Source organism: Poromitra crassiceps (genome assembly GCF_964638095.1).
Source record: "Poromitra crassiceps genome assembly, chromosome: 21".
NCBI classification, from domain to species: domain Eukaryota; kingdom Metazoa; phylum Chordata; class Actinopteri; order Beryciformes; family Melamphaidae; genus Poromitra; species Poromitra crassiceps.
In genome coordinates, this window is record NC_139638.1 from 16,103,213 (window position 1) to 16,117,865 (window position 14,653).

At 44.3% G+C, this 14,653-nt stretch overlaps 1 protein-coding gene across 1 annotated transcript in view; it reads right to left on the minus strand.

Moving 5' to 3' along the window:
- plgrkt (plasminogen receptor, C-terminal lysine transmembrane protein) overlaps nucleotides 1-11,798 on the minus strand; it is an 18,451-nt gene extending 6,653 nt beyond the window's left edge. Inside the window, exons 1-2 of the mRNA XM_083657489.1 lie at nucleotides 11,609-11,798; nucleotides 11,092-11,192 (exon numbers count right to left, since the gene is read on the minus strand). Coding sequence (XP_083513615.1) covers nucleotides 11,092-11,172 — 81 coding nt within the window. The 5' untranslated portion in view covers nucleotides 11,173-11,192; nucleotides 11,609-11,798. The remainder of the gene's footprint in view (nucleotides 1-11,091; nucleotides 11,193-11,608) is intronic.
- Between the last annotated feature and the right edge of the window lie 2,855 nt (nucleotides 11,799-14,653).

Consider the following 14,653-nt stretch of genomic DNA (forward strand, 5'->3'; position numbering starts at 1 on the left):
GGGCCGACACGCGTGAAATTTTGGGCCATTTGAAGCCCAATTTGGGCCGTTTGAAGCCAGATTTGGGCCGTTTGAAGTCCAATTTTACAATGAGATGCACCCACTTTAACCCTGAAGTGTAATTATTACTTCAGACTAATAGTCCGGGAGCCGTGGGGTTGAACCTCGCTTCGTCGGATAAAGTTTTTTTCTCTGCTGATTCTTGTAGTTTGGGGGTATCTATTCAAAATACAGGAGGGTGCCCGGTGAGTACCCTTGAGCATTTTCAGATATTAACCCCTTAATTGCCAAAATTCCAGAAAATTAGGGATTTATGGGATTTCATGCAAAATACTCAAATCAAATGCATCCAATTTGTTTTCTCCAATGTCTATTCATAAAGGAGGTCATGTACAATGTATCTCATGCCACATTAAATAATATTAACCCTTTTAGGCCGTGCCAGCAAAACCGACTGTTTATGACTATAGGGGTTGTGCTGGATGAGAACATCCATTGAGCCTTTGCTCATTGGCATGTAGAGATTCAGAGTAGATGATACACATTGGGAGGTGTGAAGGGCACATTTTGCTGCTGATGGTAGTTAAGCCTATTTGGATCTTGAGCGTCCTACCCTGAAACATGCACAGAACATTGTGCATGGCAAACCAGGCACTCCACAGTTGCACTTATTGGAGTTAAAAGGGTTTTGCAGCCACAGCTGATCATCTCCAAAATGTAGTCTGGGACAAGTTTGCAATCTTCCGGTAGAGTGGTTGGGCTCAGTGACCTGTTGCATGTGTCTTTTTTTCCATCAAAATTCTCAGTGTTCAATGCTAGTGGCAGATTTACATTGATATTTCAATATATTGCTTGAAAGTGGGCCCTCTTAACATTCTCAATGAATGCTTCATTCGCTGGTGGTAGAGCAGCTAAGTTTGGAGCAGACATGTGTCCTTTCCCATTCTTTTCCTCCCAGACAAGTAGCCTTGTGTGTGACATGTCTGTGCTCTCATTTATACCAGAACAGGCTGAGATGAAGGCAGTGGCTTGGTCGGGGACCTGCTGGAACGGTGCACCCACATTGCTAATGGCAGATAGTTTGTACAGTTTTGAGGACTTTGACAATGATGACAGAGCCTTTTCCCAACCCATAGTAAGACGCTACAGTGTCACATCCCAATTATGGCATGGGCTGGTAAAAGGTTCTTCACAATTTGTGAATGCTTGGCCAGTGTTGACTTGATGTCCACTATTGCCCTTTCCTTGTGGGGCGATTCCATGATGTGTGGTGTACATCCAGTCCTTCCTGCTGGTAATGGTGAAGGAGTAGGATGAACACATCTGTGTCATCAGAAACCACTGAGATTTGTTGGGCTTCTCCAGCACACATCAGGACCTTTTGGACAATGATGTGTCATTTACTTCCTGTTGATTTTTCTATATCATATTGGCTCCTTCTTTCTTCCAACCTGATCTCAATGGGGCATGGCTCCTCCCCTGTCACCACCAACTTGTGTTTGCTTGTCCTCTGTAGATGGAAAAGCTGATCCTTCCTGGGTCAGTTCCTCACATAAGAGCTAAGAGATGGTGTTTCTAGCTGACCCCTGTCTCTGTGACATCTCGGGTGATGGACTTGATACAATTCTGTAATCAGAGTAGCTGCCAAAGATGAGGTACACATCACTGTCTGATAGGTATGAATTCAGCCATGTCTTATCATTTTTGATGAAATCGGCTATGGTGCCATCAGCTGGCCAGTGGATGTCCAAAGAAGGGCTGATCCATCACTGGCATTCCTCCTGGAGATTTTGACTTGGAATGACTTCTTCAGTGTAGACTTGGATTTACAAATTTGCATTCCGTCCTCATCCTCAGTAGACAACAGTGTGATTACCCTTGAATCGATGGCATTTAGGTCATAAATTGTCAACTTGGATTGATTTGGTTGTTGTCATTGTCTTTACTTTGTTTGAGATGGTGTTGTAAAATCCCTCTGGCCAGGTCTTCTCAAAATCTTCTAACATTGCCTCCCCAATCATTACGGCACTGTCACTGGTGTTGGTGATCTTGATGTTCACGGTGCTTTTGCCCCTGGATGTTTGTTGGGATCCAATGGAGGCAGGTTTCCAGTTTCTGACAAAGTCCAGTCCTCTCCTTGACTTTGGCAACTGCTTAACCCATGGCTTTAGCCTCCACCTTGTGATAGAGATGAACCTTTGTAGTATCTGTCTCATCATCTTCCATCTCCTTCATGTCTGACTCAATCTTGCAGCATATGTGGTGGCTCAGAGCCCAGATCTTCAGTGCCTCTGGCTTCATGGTTATTCCAATGATCCCTCCATCACTGTGGCCGTACCCCATGAAAGTAGTTATGAACTGGTTGATCCACAGGCCATTCCATATTCCACTAATGTGTCACATCACATGCTGCCCCTGGAGAAAATCCCTTTGTGGAGGAAGCTTCTCCATGGAACGAAGATAGTAGAGGCCATACCAGACATGATTGACATGGCCAGCTGCAAAGTAGTAGGTAAGCATCTTCTGGAATGTGGTCAGATGGAGAAGCCAGTCACCCTCATGTTCAGCCCAGATGTATGACATCAGCATCAGCATCATTGGTTTCACCAATGATGCTGAAACTTTTCTTTTCTTATGTCCCCTGTATAGTCGCAGTTTTTAAACCCTAGGTAGGTTCCTGTTTTATTATATGAGCTGGTCTCTATCTTATTATTTATTGATTGATGCATTTTTGTTAGGTATCTAAATAACCATTCACTCAAGGTCTAAGCATTCAGTGAATGTATGGTTGTGTGTAAAATGTTCTCATCTGTTTGTGTTGTTGTTGCCCGCGCACACACGCGCTCTTACCTGCATACATATTCACTCCTCTTGTCCCACACATAAGGACCACAATGGAAACAAGCCCTTGGGCTTTATTGTGTTTTATTCCTTTTGATCAATATGTTTTGTTGTGTTGTCTTGTACAATTCTGCTATTATTGTATCAATAAAGTTATCAATCAATCAATCAAGACCTAAACCCAAAGTTTGGCTGTTCTGGTCTGACTCACAATCTGATCCATAAGGCTCTCATCAGGTCATCTGCTTTCTGGAAATGTCTTACCGGAACTCCAGAGAGCCCACTATCAGCCATCAGTGAACATAAAGCCCCAACAAAACTCATCAATGCGTGCATACCCCCAAGACGCTTTAAGCAGCGCAGCCACATCTATAAGTGACATGTGTGTCTGTTTGAGGCGAGATGTGTCTGAGCCGAGATGCAGTGTCCCAGCCATTTTGAGTGGGGTGGCCCAGGTGGGGCACAGACTCAAGCAAGGGTGGCACTGATTGCGGCATTTAGGAAGGATGTAGAAAGGTTTTCCCTCGCCAAAATTTAGCCTAACGTCACTCTAGCTTAAATATTAGCCCGCTACAGCCTCTGAAAGACAGTATTGTTGGCCAGCACCCTCAGGATTTTGGGGTGGCCAAATTAGATTTAAGGGGTGGGCAGTTCCACCCCTGGCCACTCCCTAGAAACTCCCCTGCCAAGATGTGTGCACAGGATTTCAACAGTGCACCTAGAGCCCTCCCCTCGGCTGTACAAGGAATTGAGAGTGGAGACAGAAAATGCCGCGGCTCAAAGCCGGTGAAACATGCACATACACGTACATGCACGCACACACACGCGCACACGCATGCACACACACCGTGCCAGAGAGAGGGGAGTGTGGGAGAAGGGTCTGACTTGCGCAAACCTGCACTGCTTCAACACCTAGGATTGATTTATCAGACTAAAAGTCCTCTGCTAATTGCATGTTTTTATTGGGGGTCGGGGGGGGGGGGGCACATGGGTGCGTGAATCAAATAGGCTACATTATACATGACCTCGTTGCTCCTTTATGAATAAACATTGGAGAAAGCAAATTTGATTTGAGGATTTTGCATGGAATCTCATAAATCCCTATTTTTAAGGGGATTTTGGCACTTAAGGGGTTAATATCTAAAAATGCTCAAGGGTGCTCACCGGGCACCCTCCTGTATTTTGAATAGGTACCCCCAAACTACAAGAATCAGCAGAGAAAAAAACTTTATCCGACGAAACAAGGTTCATCAAAAAAACAGCCTTTGGCTCCCGGACTTAAAGTAATAAAACCACTAGTAAACCAGTAGGCGGCGCCTGGCCTGCTGTTCAGTGAGTGGCCTGACTGCAAGCACCAAAAAAAAATTTTTTTTTTTTTTTTTTTTGCGATTATCGATTCTGGAATAAAAGATCGATCCAAAAAATCGTGACATTAAAAATCGCGATACTTAGGTGAATCGATTTTTTCCCCCACCCCTACTATCCACCCAGGACCCTGCTACACCACCGGATACCTATCCACCCAGGACCCTGCTACACCACCGGATACCTATCCACCCAGGACCCTGCTACACCACCGTATACCTATCCACCCAGCACCCTGCTACACTGGATACCTATCCACCCAGGACCCTGCTACACCACCGGTGGATACCTATCCACCCAGGACCCTGCTACACCACCGGATACCTATCCCCCCAGGACCCTGCTACACCACCGGATACCTATCCCCCCAGGACCCTGCGAACACTGACAGACACCCACAGACAGATGGAGAATAGGGCTGGGTATGATTTCGATCCGATACACAAGGTCCCAATTCGATTCGATTTCCGATTCAGTACGATACGATTCGATATTTCCGTTACAATACCAAATTTGCTTGGATATGAAATGAAAGAGATGATCAAAGAACTAATGTTGTAAATTAATTGTACAATGAACCCTCTAACCTGGTGCATTATTAAAAACATTGTTTAAATGGCCTGCATTTATATAGCGCTTTTATCCAAAGCGCTTTACAGTCAGTAGGTACATTCACCCATTCACACACCGATGGCGGCAGGTTACCACGCAGGGTGCTGGCACACCATCAGGAGCAATTTGGGGTTTAGTATCTTGCCCAAGGACACTTCGACATGCAGACTGGAGGAGCCGGGAATCGAACCACCGACCTCTCTTATCCAAAGTGATCAGTGGACGACCCGCTCTACCTCCTGAGCTACAGCCACATGTTTACAAATGTTTACGAGATCTCGTTGTGCTAAGAACCAAACCACGCGGGGTTAAAGCTTCAGGCATCCACAGCATTATATTAAAAGACTGATATTAGGATTGATGAATCGATATCAGTTCCTCACAGTGGACAGAGACAGACAGAGAGAGAGAGAGACAGAGACAGGCAGCCAGAGAGAGAGACAGGCAGCCAGAGACAGGCGCCAGAGAGAGAGAGAGACAGACAGGCAGCCAGAGACAGAGACAGGCAGCCAGAGAGAGAGACAGAGACAGGCAGCCAGAGAGAGAGAGACAGAGACAGGCAGCCAGAGAGAGAGACAGAGACAGGCAGCCAGAGAGAGAGAGACAGAGACAGGCAGCCAGAGAGAGAGACAGAGACAGGCAGCCAGAGAGAGAGACAGAGACAGGCAGCCAGAGAGAGAGACAGGCAGCCAGAGAGAGAGACAGGCAGCCAGAGACAGGCGCCAGAGAGAGAGAGACAGACAGGCAGCCAGAGACAGAGACAGGCAGCCAGAGAGAGAGACAGACAGGCAGCCAGAGAGAGAGAGACAGAGACAGGCAGCCAGAGAGAGAGACAGAGACAGGCAGCCAGAGAGAGAGAGACAGAGACAGGCAGCCAGAGAGAGAGACAGAGACAGGCAGCCAGAGAGAGAGACAGAGACAGGCAGCCAGAGAGAGAGACAGGCAGCCAGAGAGAGAGACAGGCAGCCAGAGAGAGAGACAGGCAGACAGTGAGGGGCAAATAAAGTGTCAGAGGTGCCGACAGAAAACCTCCCCAGAGACACTCAATGAATCCACAATGAGAAGGGGGTTATTGTTTCCTCCATTTCCTGTTTCACAGACACTCATGCCTACATGTACACACACACGTACACACACACACACACACACACACACACACACACACACACACACACACACACACACACACACACACACACACACACACACTTCCAGTATAGCAGCTATTGAGATGAATGAGTGACATTCTGGTGTAAAAAGCTATTATTGTGGAAAAGTCAATGTGTCAAAGACGAGAGAGAAAAGGCTAAAGTGACATTCAAGTATGCATAAATGGATGACAAATTATAGCGTGCAGGAGAAATATGAATTTGATTTCTCTTCTCGCTCCTCATTGATATGAACGTTCTTTCTATCTGCTGCATTCATGGCTGAATATGACCTGTAAAAGTTAATAATAGCTCATATCACCAAATAGCTAATAAAGACTTGCATCACACTGTAAAATTACTATTTTTATGGTCCGCTTAAAAGACAATTCCCAATTAGGATGATTACCTAAAGACAAACAAAATAAATGCATTCAAGACATGCATTATGTTTTTACCCTTTTATCTTTTTATTCTTTTAGTAGCTGTTTTTATTTTATTTATTTAGCTTGCTTGATTGCTTCATCATGCATCTGTAAAGCACCTGGTGAAGTCCTTGGATTTTAAAATGTGCTATATAAATTTAATTTATTATTATTATTATTATTATTATTAAGACAAGTGAACAAAAATCCACTTGACATATTCAAAAAGACCACAATGTTGGCAGTGTACGTGCCTGTGCACATAGTAACGGCCCATAATAGCAAACCCCCATACATACCACATATGAATTAAATATATAAACAATAGATGACTTAATAAGCAATTAGGCCTAACTTGACTGAATAGCAACTGTGGGGAATGGCAGGAGCCTAAAGGTTAGAAATGCTTCTGTGACCATAAGGCAAAAAGAAAATGGTCCACACATCCAAATCCCTGGAAAAGCGTTGTCGTGGGAGTGAACGCGTGACGCCGTCTCCATCCAGAAATAATGACCTCAGGGATCAGATGCCCTCCAGTCACAATTGTGGCCATTCAGCTCTGGCAATTTGCCATCATCATCATCATCATCATCCTCATCATCCTCACAACCTGGTAACATTTCCACAGAGGTTACAGATATTGACATGCGAGCGAGAACAAAACCATGACATTATTGGATCAAGCAACCACAAGTTAAGTAAAAAAATGAAGAAGAAAAAAATATAATAATACAAATAATAATAAAATGCTGTTGAAATTGGAGCAGTTTTCATGCATAAGAAGAAACTGGATGTTGTTAAATCTGTTGAGAACAGTTACAGACGGAGGTGTGACGACATGGGGTAATGAGCGCCCTGTGTGACCTTTGTCTATTCCTGTGAGAATAGACAAAAATGCCAGATAATTGGCGAGCTGAAATCATTGAGCACAGGTAGCCCACTAAACACGGGGGAAAAAAACCCCAAGACCACCGGAACGAGATAGCATAATAATTTATACCAATTGATGGGCGTATCCCAAGAATTAACACCAGTCAAAGGCATTGAGTAAGTTGAAGCAATATGACGTGTGTGTCCAAATATGGACTTCCACAGCAAATTCTCTATGGGTCGTCACATGATCGTCACAGTCTGCATTATGCAGGATATTCAAAGTTGGTCCATTTTTACATACGTATATTTATCTGGCAAAATTACAGTGGGTCTGTTGAAAAATTACATTCATTTTCTGCCAATTGGCTATGCTGAAGCCTGGGCTTAAATAAATTGTTGTCAATTTTCTCCAAACCTTTCTCCCCCGCCCATAATCATAAATGGTATCTCCCATTTTCTCTGGCATCTTCTCAGTTGTCCCTTGCACCATCACAAAGCACCTAGGCTAATGTAAACGCTACAGGGTTGAGTGTGTGTAGGTGATCGGGGTGATCAAGCAGGCTCCTTCATTATAGTGCTTAAGAGTGGGTATTAAATGACTATGAAGAGCAATCACCACTTCTCCAGACCCAATGACTACAAGACGGCTAAATAACTCTTGTCTATACTTGGCCCTCTTTGGTACATTTTAGTTTCCACTCTAATTGTTACTTTGAATGTCAGACCTTTACAAAACTACTACCGGTAATTGACATTCAACTCAGTACGACTCCTGTAGCTGCCTGTGTAATAGGGATGTTCATCAATTATCGAAAATCGATAATTGATCGTTAAGGAATTGAATCGATCATGTGGAATTTGGATCGATTATTGTTAATTTTTTTTGTTGCGCGGACTAGGTTTGGGTGGAATTCATTCCTCCTCGCCCCACTCCATTGCACAGCCGACTAACGTGAGGTGGAGCTTCATATAGTCTCTAGTTTTCTGGCTGGGCACGGGCCTTTGTGCCAACAAAACTGTTTTAAACATGGGGAATTCACACCGGCATGCGCCGGGGACACAAACAAACGCACCCAGCGGTCTGCGGACCTCAGAGAGGCTCAGGCCTGTTGATTTGACTCTTGTGCTGTCAGCTAAGCTGGAAGACGCCGATTGCCTTACATCATGTAACCTGACATGTAACATGTTTGTTTACCTGGCCACAGCGCTAGTGTCTGATATTCTTACTACACAGCGGCATCGCCATTATAGCTGGCCGAGAACGCGCAACGTTATTACCAGACCAGAGTAAAAAAAAAAATATATAATATATATATCATTATTATTACGCTATCGATAATCGATAATTCATCGTTAATTTTCCCGATTTTCGATTATGGAAATTTTTCAAAATGAACATCCCTACTGTGTAATAGTGATTTCCATGTATAAATGCTTTTTCGCTTTTTTGTTTTGCATGGGCTATTCACCTTATGTTCCAACGCAGGGCTCAGCCAATGACTTCCTATTGTGTTGACACTTCCTGTGACATTATACTGTATCCTGTGTTCATTGTGTTCAACTGTGGCCGACACTGCTGAGGGGCTGTCAGGTGTGAGAGCAGCCAGTGACTCAGACTGAGCATCATCGTCTCACGTTAGTCAGACCCGCCGCCGTCGACGTCATCAAGCTTCCAGCGACATAGATATGATCTACGGCACTGCACTGCCAGACTAGACTGAGCAGGTCACACAGGCGGCGTTTTGAACAGGAAGTCGCAACACAACTGGGTCAAGTGGGCGGGGCTACATAAGGTGAATAGAGTGTGATGGCAGGGGGCCATAACATCTGAAAAAAAAGAATTGAAATGCCTAAGGAGCAGCGGTTTGCTGCTCACCACCTCCTACTTTATACACCAACCCCCTCTAGTACGACGGGAAGAAAGCACACACCTGTTATTAGTAGCCAATATGCTACCTAATCTTAAATATGAATTGAATAAAAAAAACATGTGTCAATTAAAAATGCTTGATGGCTTCGAGTCCAAAATCAAGAGAGTGGTCATTTTCTGTGAGTCATGTGACTTGCAAACACGGCAAAGCAATCATCATGTCTGACATCTTAATGTGTGTGTGTGTGTGGGGGGGGGGGCGGGGCAGCAGCATGTCTGACATCTTAATGTGTGTGTGTGTGTGTGTGTGTGATATCCTGTAAATTGCCAGGGTCAGTCTTACTCATTAAGGTGTCCAATTACAGTTTGAATGTTGCCAAAGAAAAGTATAGCTGCATAAATCGATTTCCACTTGCAGACAAATTATGTTTGACCCCAAGCAATGCTGAATATTTTGTGCTAAATGAGTTTGTATTGTTGAGCCAAGATGATCTGGATTTTATTTATTTATTTATATAATAAAATTACAATCTGCGCTATTGTAATGTTATTTTATGTCACAGTGGGATGTATGACATCACGTATGTCACAGTGGGATTTATGACATCACAGTGGGACAATCACAGTGGGACAGAGAAACGGAGAAACAAACAGACAGAGCCCTAGCTCCCATTTATATACTGATGATGATGATGATGGGGGCCAGATTAGAATAGATCATGTATCTATAGATCATATCTATAGATACATGATCAATCGATCATCATACCGGGGGGCCAGCCGTCTTCTCGCACCATATGGTATACAAAAAAAAATCACATACAATACAATTCTAATCCAAGGATTTTGTTTATCGTCTGAAAACATTCAGGTGCCGTCATCGTTACGTGGTCGGAAAAAAACGCAAAGTGAACTTGCTTGATAAATCAATACTGTGTGTGGAGGGCCACATATAGTATATTTTGAGAGACAATCCGTGGGCTGCTTAAAAGTGTATAGCATAAGTGTACAGCATAAGCATATAGTATAGCAGGCCCGGTTTTACAGGGGTGCAAAAGCACGCATTGCACCCTTATTTTAATTGTCTGCATGCTCAGTTGAAAAGAGTGTTTTTTTTTTTTTGGCACCTACAGTATATGTAACCTTTTAAGGTTGAGATAATTGTATTATCATTATATGGTCCAAATATTTCAGTAAAGCACTTGAAACACTTGAAATATTCTTGCTTGGCTGGTATCATTCTACTTGAAATGATGGTAAAATGCATTATTTTTAGTAAAATAACATGTCAAATTTTTCGGGCGGCCCGTGCATGTGCACCCCTTCCTATCTAGGATGCATCCCTAGTCATCTTGTTCTGGAACCGGCCCTGTAGTATAGTAAGTGTATAGTGTATAGTACAGCATAAGTGTATAGTGTATAGCCTAAGTGTATATTATCTAAGCAGAGAAGATGCAGATCCACTAGAGAAATCCACACATGTTCACCTGTGAGTCACCATTATGACCCCAAGACGGGGCTTTATGAAACTCGATTGGCAAACCTCGGCCATCTAAACGATATTAGTCATCATATAGCACATTTACAGCAGCCAGAGGAGAGGGCCAAATAAACGGGCGAAAAACAAGACAATAGACCTTTTGGGCGTATGTTTAGTTCAGATAATGACATTGTTGTTATGAGAGTCATCACATCCCACCTGCTGCCCAGCACCTTACAGGCACAAATACATCATCACACATTGGCAGCAAAATGGAAGAAAAAAAAACACACACAACCTTTTGTTAGTTTAAATGAAAAAATAAAATGAAAAATAATGATTGCAATAAAGCATCTGGTGTCTGAATGGACACGTTGACAGGAGTGTCTCTCTCTCTCTCTCTGTCTGTCTTTCACACAGTGTTCCAGAGAGAAAGAAAGACAGCGGCACAGTGGATCAGCGGGTAGCTCCTCTCACCTGCAGCCGTGCATTGTGAAGCATGAACTCCTGCTGCTTCTTCAAGTTTGCGTCCATGGATTTAGACAACAGGAAGCCCATGGTGAAGTGATTGCTGTTGGCTTTAACACAGAAACAACACAGATTTAGCACACCTGCTTACTGGTACAGTAACGTTAGGTAGTAGGCCTGTAACTGCTATAAACCCCTATTAATAGCCGATGGCTTCAACAACACCTGACCCAGTCATATGTATTGGCAATATTTCACTCACTGCACCCTTGCTGACTGTACGTCACTAGATGTTAAAACTATCTAACAGTAACAGTTAGTTAACATGCCGTTTTTTGTAACCAGCTAGCTTTAAAGTTTGGTAATGTAGTAACAATACATAAGGCTATGATTCAGTGCTTGTGGCCAACTTAGCAGTTAACTTAGCAGCTATTGAGCTAATAGCTCAATGTTGTTGATCATAGCCAAATTAGCCTAGTGAGCTAACTGACAGCAAGTCCCATGCTTCTGTGATATTGATACAAACCTTGGACAGTGGTTTCACCTTCAGTGGGATGTTGGCTAAGTGCTAACAGCGACGTACCAGATATATTTTATAGCCCGCTATAGATTAAACAATACATAGATAATGGTCGAAGCGGACTAACGAAGCAATTCCCAAGGGCATGTCAGGTTTTCATTGGAAAAAAACCAAAAGCATAATTTGCACCGCCCAAAACAGTTCGAAGTGCTTTCCATTTGTCAATTGCACTGAGTGGCAAAAAAACACATTACTTCCGGTCACACCTTCAAAATAAAACACGTCGTTTTCATTTCAGGAACATTATTAGATCTTCACACACAGACCTAATACGCATAAGAAAGGTAGCACTTGGGGCCGCTGGGCAAAAATACAGTTGATTAAAAAACAGCCTATATCAACATACAACTTGAAGGGATGTCTACTACCTTGAAAATGTCCATTTAGATTCAGATTCGATTTAAATCATGATCCCCGTGGAAGAAATTGTGTTGTTACCATTGACAGTTGTTACTTGCAACACAACGAACTATATGCATTATAAATGTTCAGATTATCAATATGTCCAGAAGTGTGGCTGGTAACCCGTATCTCATCACATCGCGACTGTATCAAATCATAAAATCTATATGTTATTATTTTATTTTGAAGGCAAAACGCTGCCTTCCCGGTTTATAATGGATATCGCTGGTGACAACCACAACAAACTCCAAACAGGAGGTATGATGATATCCAGTATAAGTGTGATACCCATGTTGACCATAGGGGGCTCAGTGAATCACTAGAGATCTGTAGAGACTGTGGTACAGGAAGTGTTACGCTGAACGAGAGAGCATGTGAACAAAGAACTAGCAGAAGCTAGCTGTGGATAAGATAACGTTTCATCATTCAAGTAGATGAACATTACAGTAGGCAAATTAAATTCAGTGTTCAGCAGACACAACTCTGGGGTTGGCTTGGAACTCTTGTCCCACCACGTCACAGTAAGTGGTGGAAGACGCAAGGAGAAGAATCCGCTGCTCGCACAGCATACAAGTCAGTGTGGTACAGTGACACATCTGAAGGAATGGCTGTTAAAGCAGGTCGTGGTGACACGCAGTTCTATAAAGCCCTCTGTGAAGGAGACCTGGACACACTGAGGAGCCTGCTGCAGCAAGACCACTTCAGAAGGCAGATCAATGAGCAGGGTCTTCCTGGGTGGGGGAGGACCCCTCTGGTGCTCGCAGCCTGGAGGGGTCATGCTGCCTGTGTGGACTACCTGATCACACAGGGAGCACAGGTAGACCTAGCTGATGGTTATAACTGGACGCCTCTCTACTCTGCCGTGTGGCACCTGGGTCACCTGGACTGTGTCCAGATCCTCCTGGAAGCCGGGGCCGACCCTAACAGAAAAAAACACGGCTCACACACCCGGGACACCCCTCTCGGCATCAGTGCTGAACGCAACCACCTGGACTGCTTCCACCTGCTGCTCCAGTCCGCTGGCGTTCTGACCCGTGACATGGCTTCTCACCTGCTGGACATATTGCTGCTTAAAAGGTGCAACATGGCCGTCGTCCAGCTGCTGCTGGACCACGGCGCTGACCCGGCCCTGGTGACCAGAGAGCAGGCAGAGCTGGAGGAGAGGGCGGATCCTGAGGCTCTCAGGGTCTTTCTGGAGGCCAAGAGATGTCCTCGCAGTCTGGCCCACGTGTGTCGGATCCGGATCCGCCAAGTGCTGGGCACACATCGCCTGAACCAAGTCCACTCCCTACCACTAACACAAGTGATGAAGGACTTTGTGCTCCACCAAAACTGACTTGAAGGACTGTCAGTTTATTTATTTTCATTTATAGATTTAGTTCTTCAGTGACTGTTTCAAACAACTCCAGGAGCAGAGATTATATACCATCAGCATGACACCACCTGTAGCCAATCCTACTACTTGGAGAGCGTTACTTGGAGTGTGTCCGTGTGTACTCGGTTCATCGTCTCCAGAGTCGCCACCCCAGAAATTCTGTTTATCGAGGTGAGGTTCAGTTAGGTTTGCACAGAAACAGCCGGGAGAAATACTTTTTTTTACTTCTATACTTGATTACATTTCAGAGCCTGTAATTTTTTACTTTTGTAGAAAATGCTCCGTAATGGCCCACCATCAGGCCTGTTCTTGAGGCAATTGACGCCCACGAACCAAGGCGCCAACGACGTAATGATGATGACACCGCCGTGACATCACCGATGATGATGTCAGCGTTCACCTCGTGAGGTCATCGGCGATGTCAGTTTCCCCTGTGAGGTCACCAGCGATGTCAGACGGTCTAGGCTGACTGTGATGGCAGACGTGACTTTATGAGGTCACCGATGATGTCATACCTCCCTGGACGTTGTGACATCACCAACGATGTCACACCTCGAATGTGGGGGGGGGGGGGGGGGGGTATAAAAGGTGTTGTTCTGTTATATGTATTTTCCTGTTCCCTTTCTGCAACCTCTATGCCACTCAGTCTGTATACTGCTTCTGCCTGATATTCCAATAAATTAGCCTGAAAGAGATCTGTGGTTCACTGTGGATCACTGCCCGTGAGCCCTTACCTAAGATCCAGCACACTTCACACTTCACACAAGGCAAGCACACAAACTTCCCTACAACTTTTACTTGATTACGTTGAATCAGTACTTTTCTCCCAACTTTTCTGTTGAATCTCTGCTTGTAAATAGCTACACTATCTTATTTGCCTCTGTTGTGACAATTATTACTGAAATCAAATGCATGTCACTGTTAGGTCAATAAAGGTCATAGATTAATTGCTGTGTATGCACTCGTACACATGCCCATGCACACACACTCTCTCTCTCTCACACACACACACACACACACACACACACACACACACACACACACACACACACACACACACACAGTATCTAGCCCATACATGGGCAACATACGGCCCGCGGGCCGTATGCGGCCCGCGGGCGCCCCCTGTGTGGCCCGCGATGGAATTGCACAAAAAAAAAAAAAAAAAAAAATTTTTTTTTTTTTTTTTTTTTTTACAGTGCACCTGAACGCAA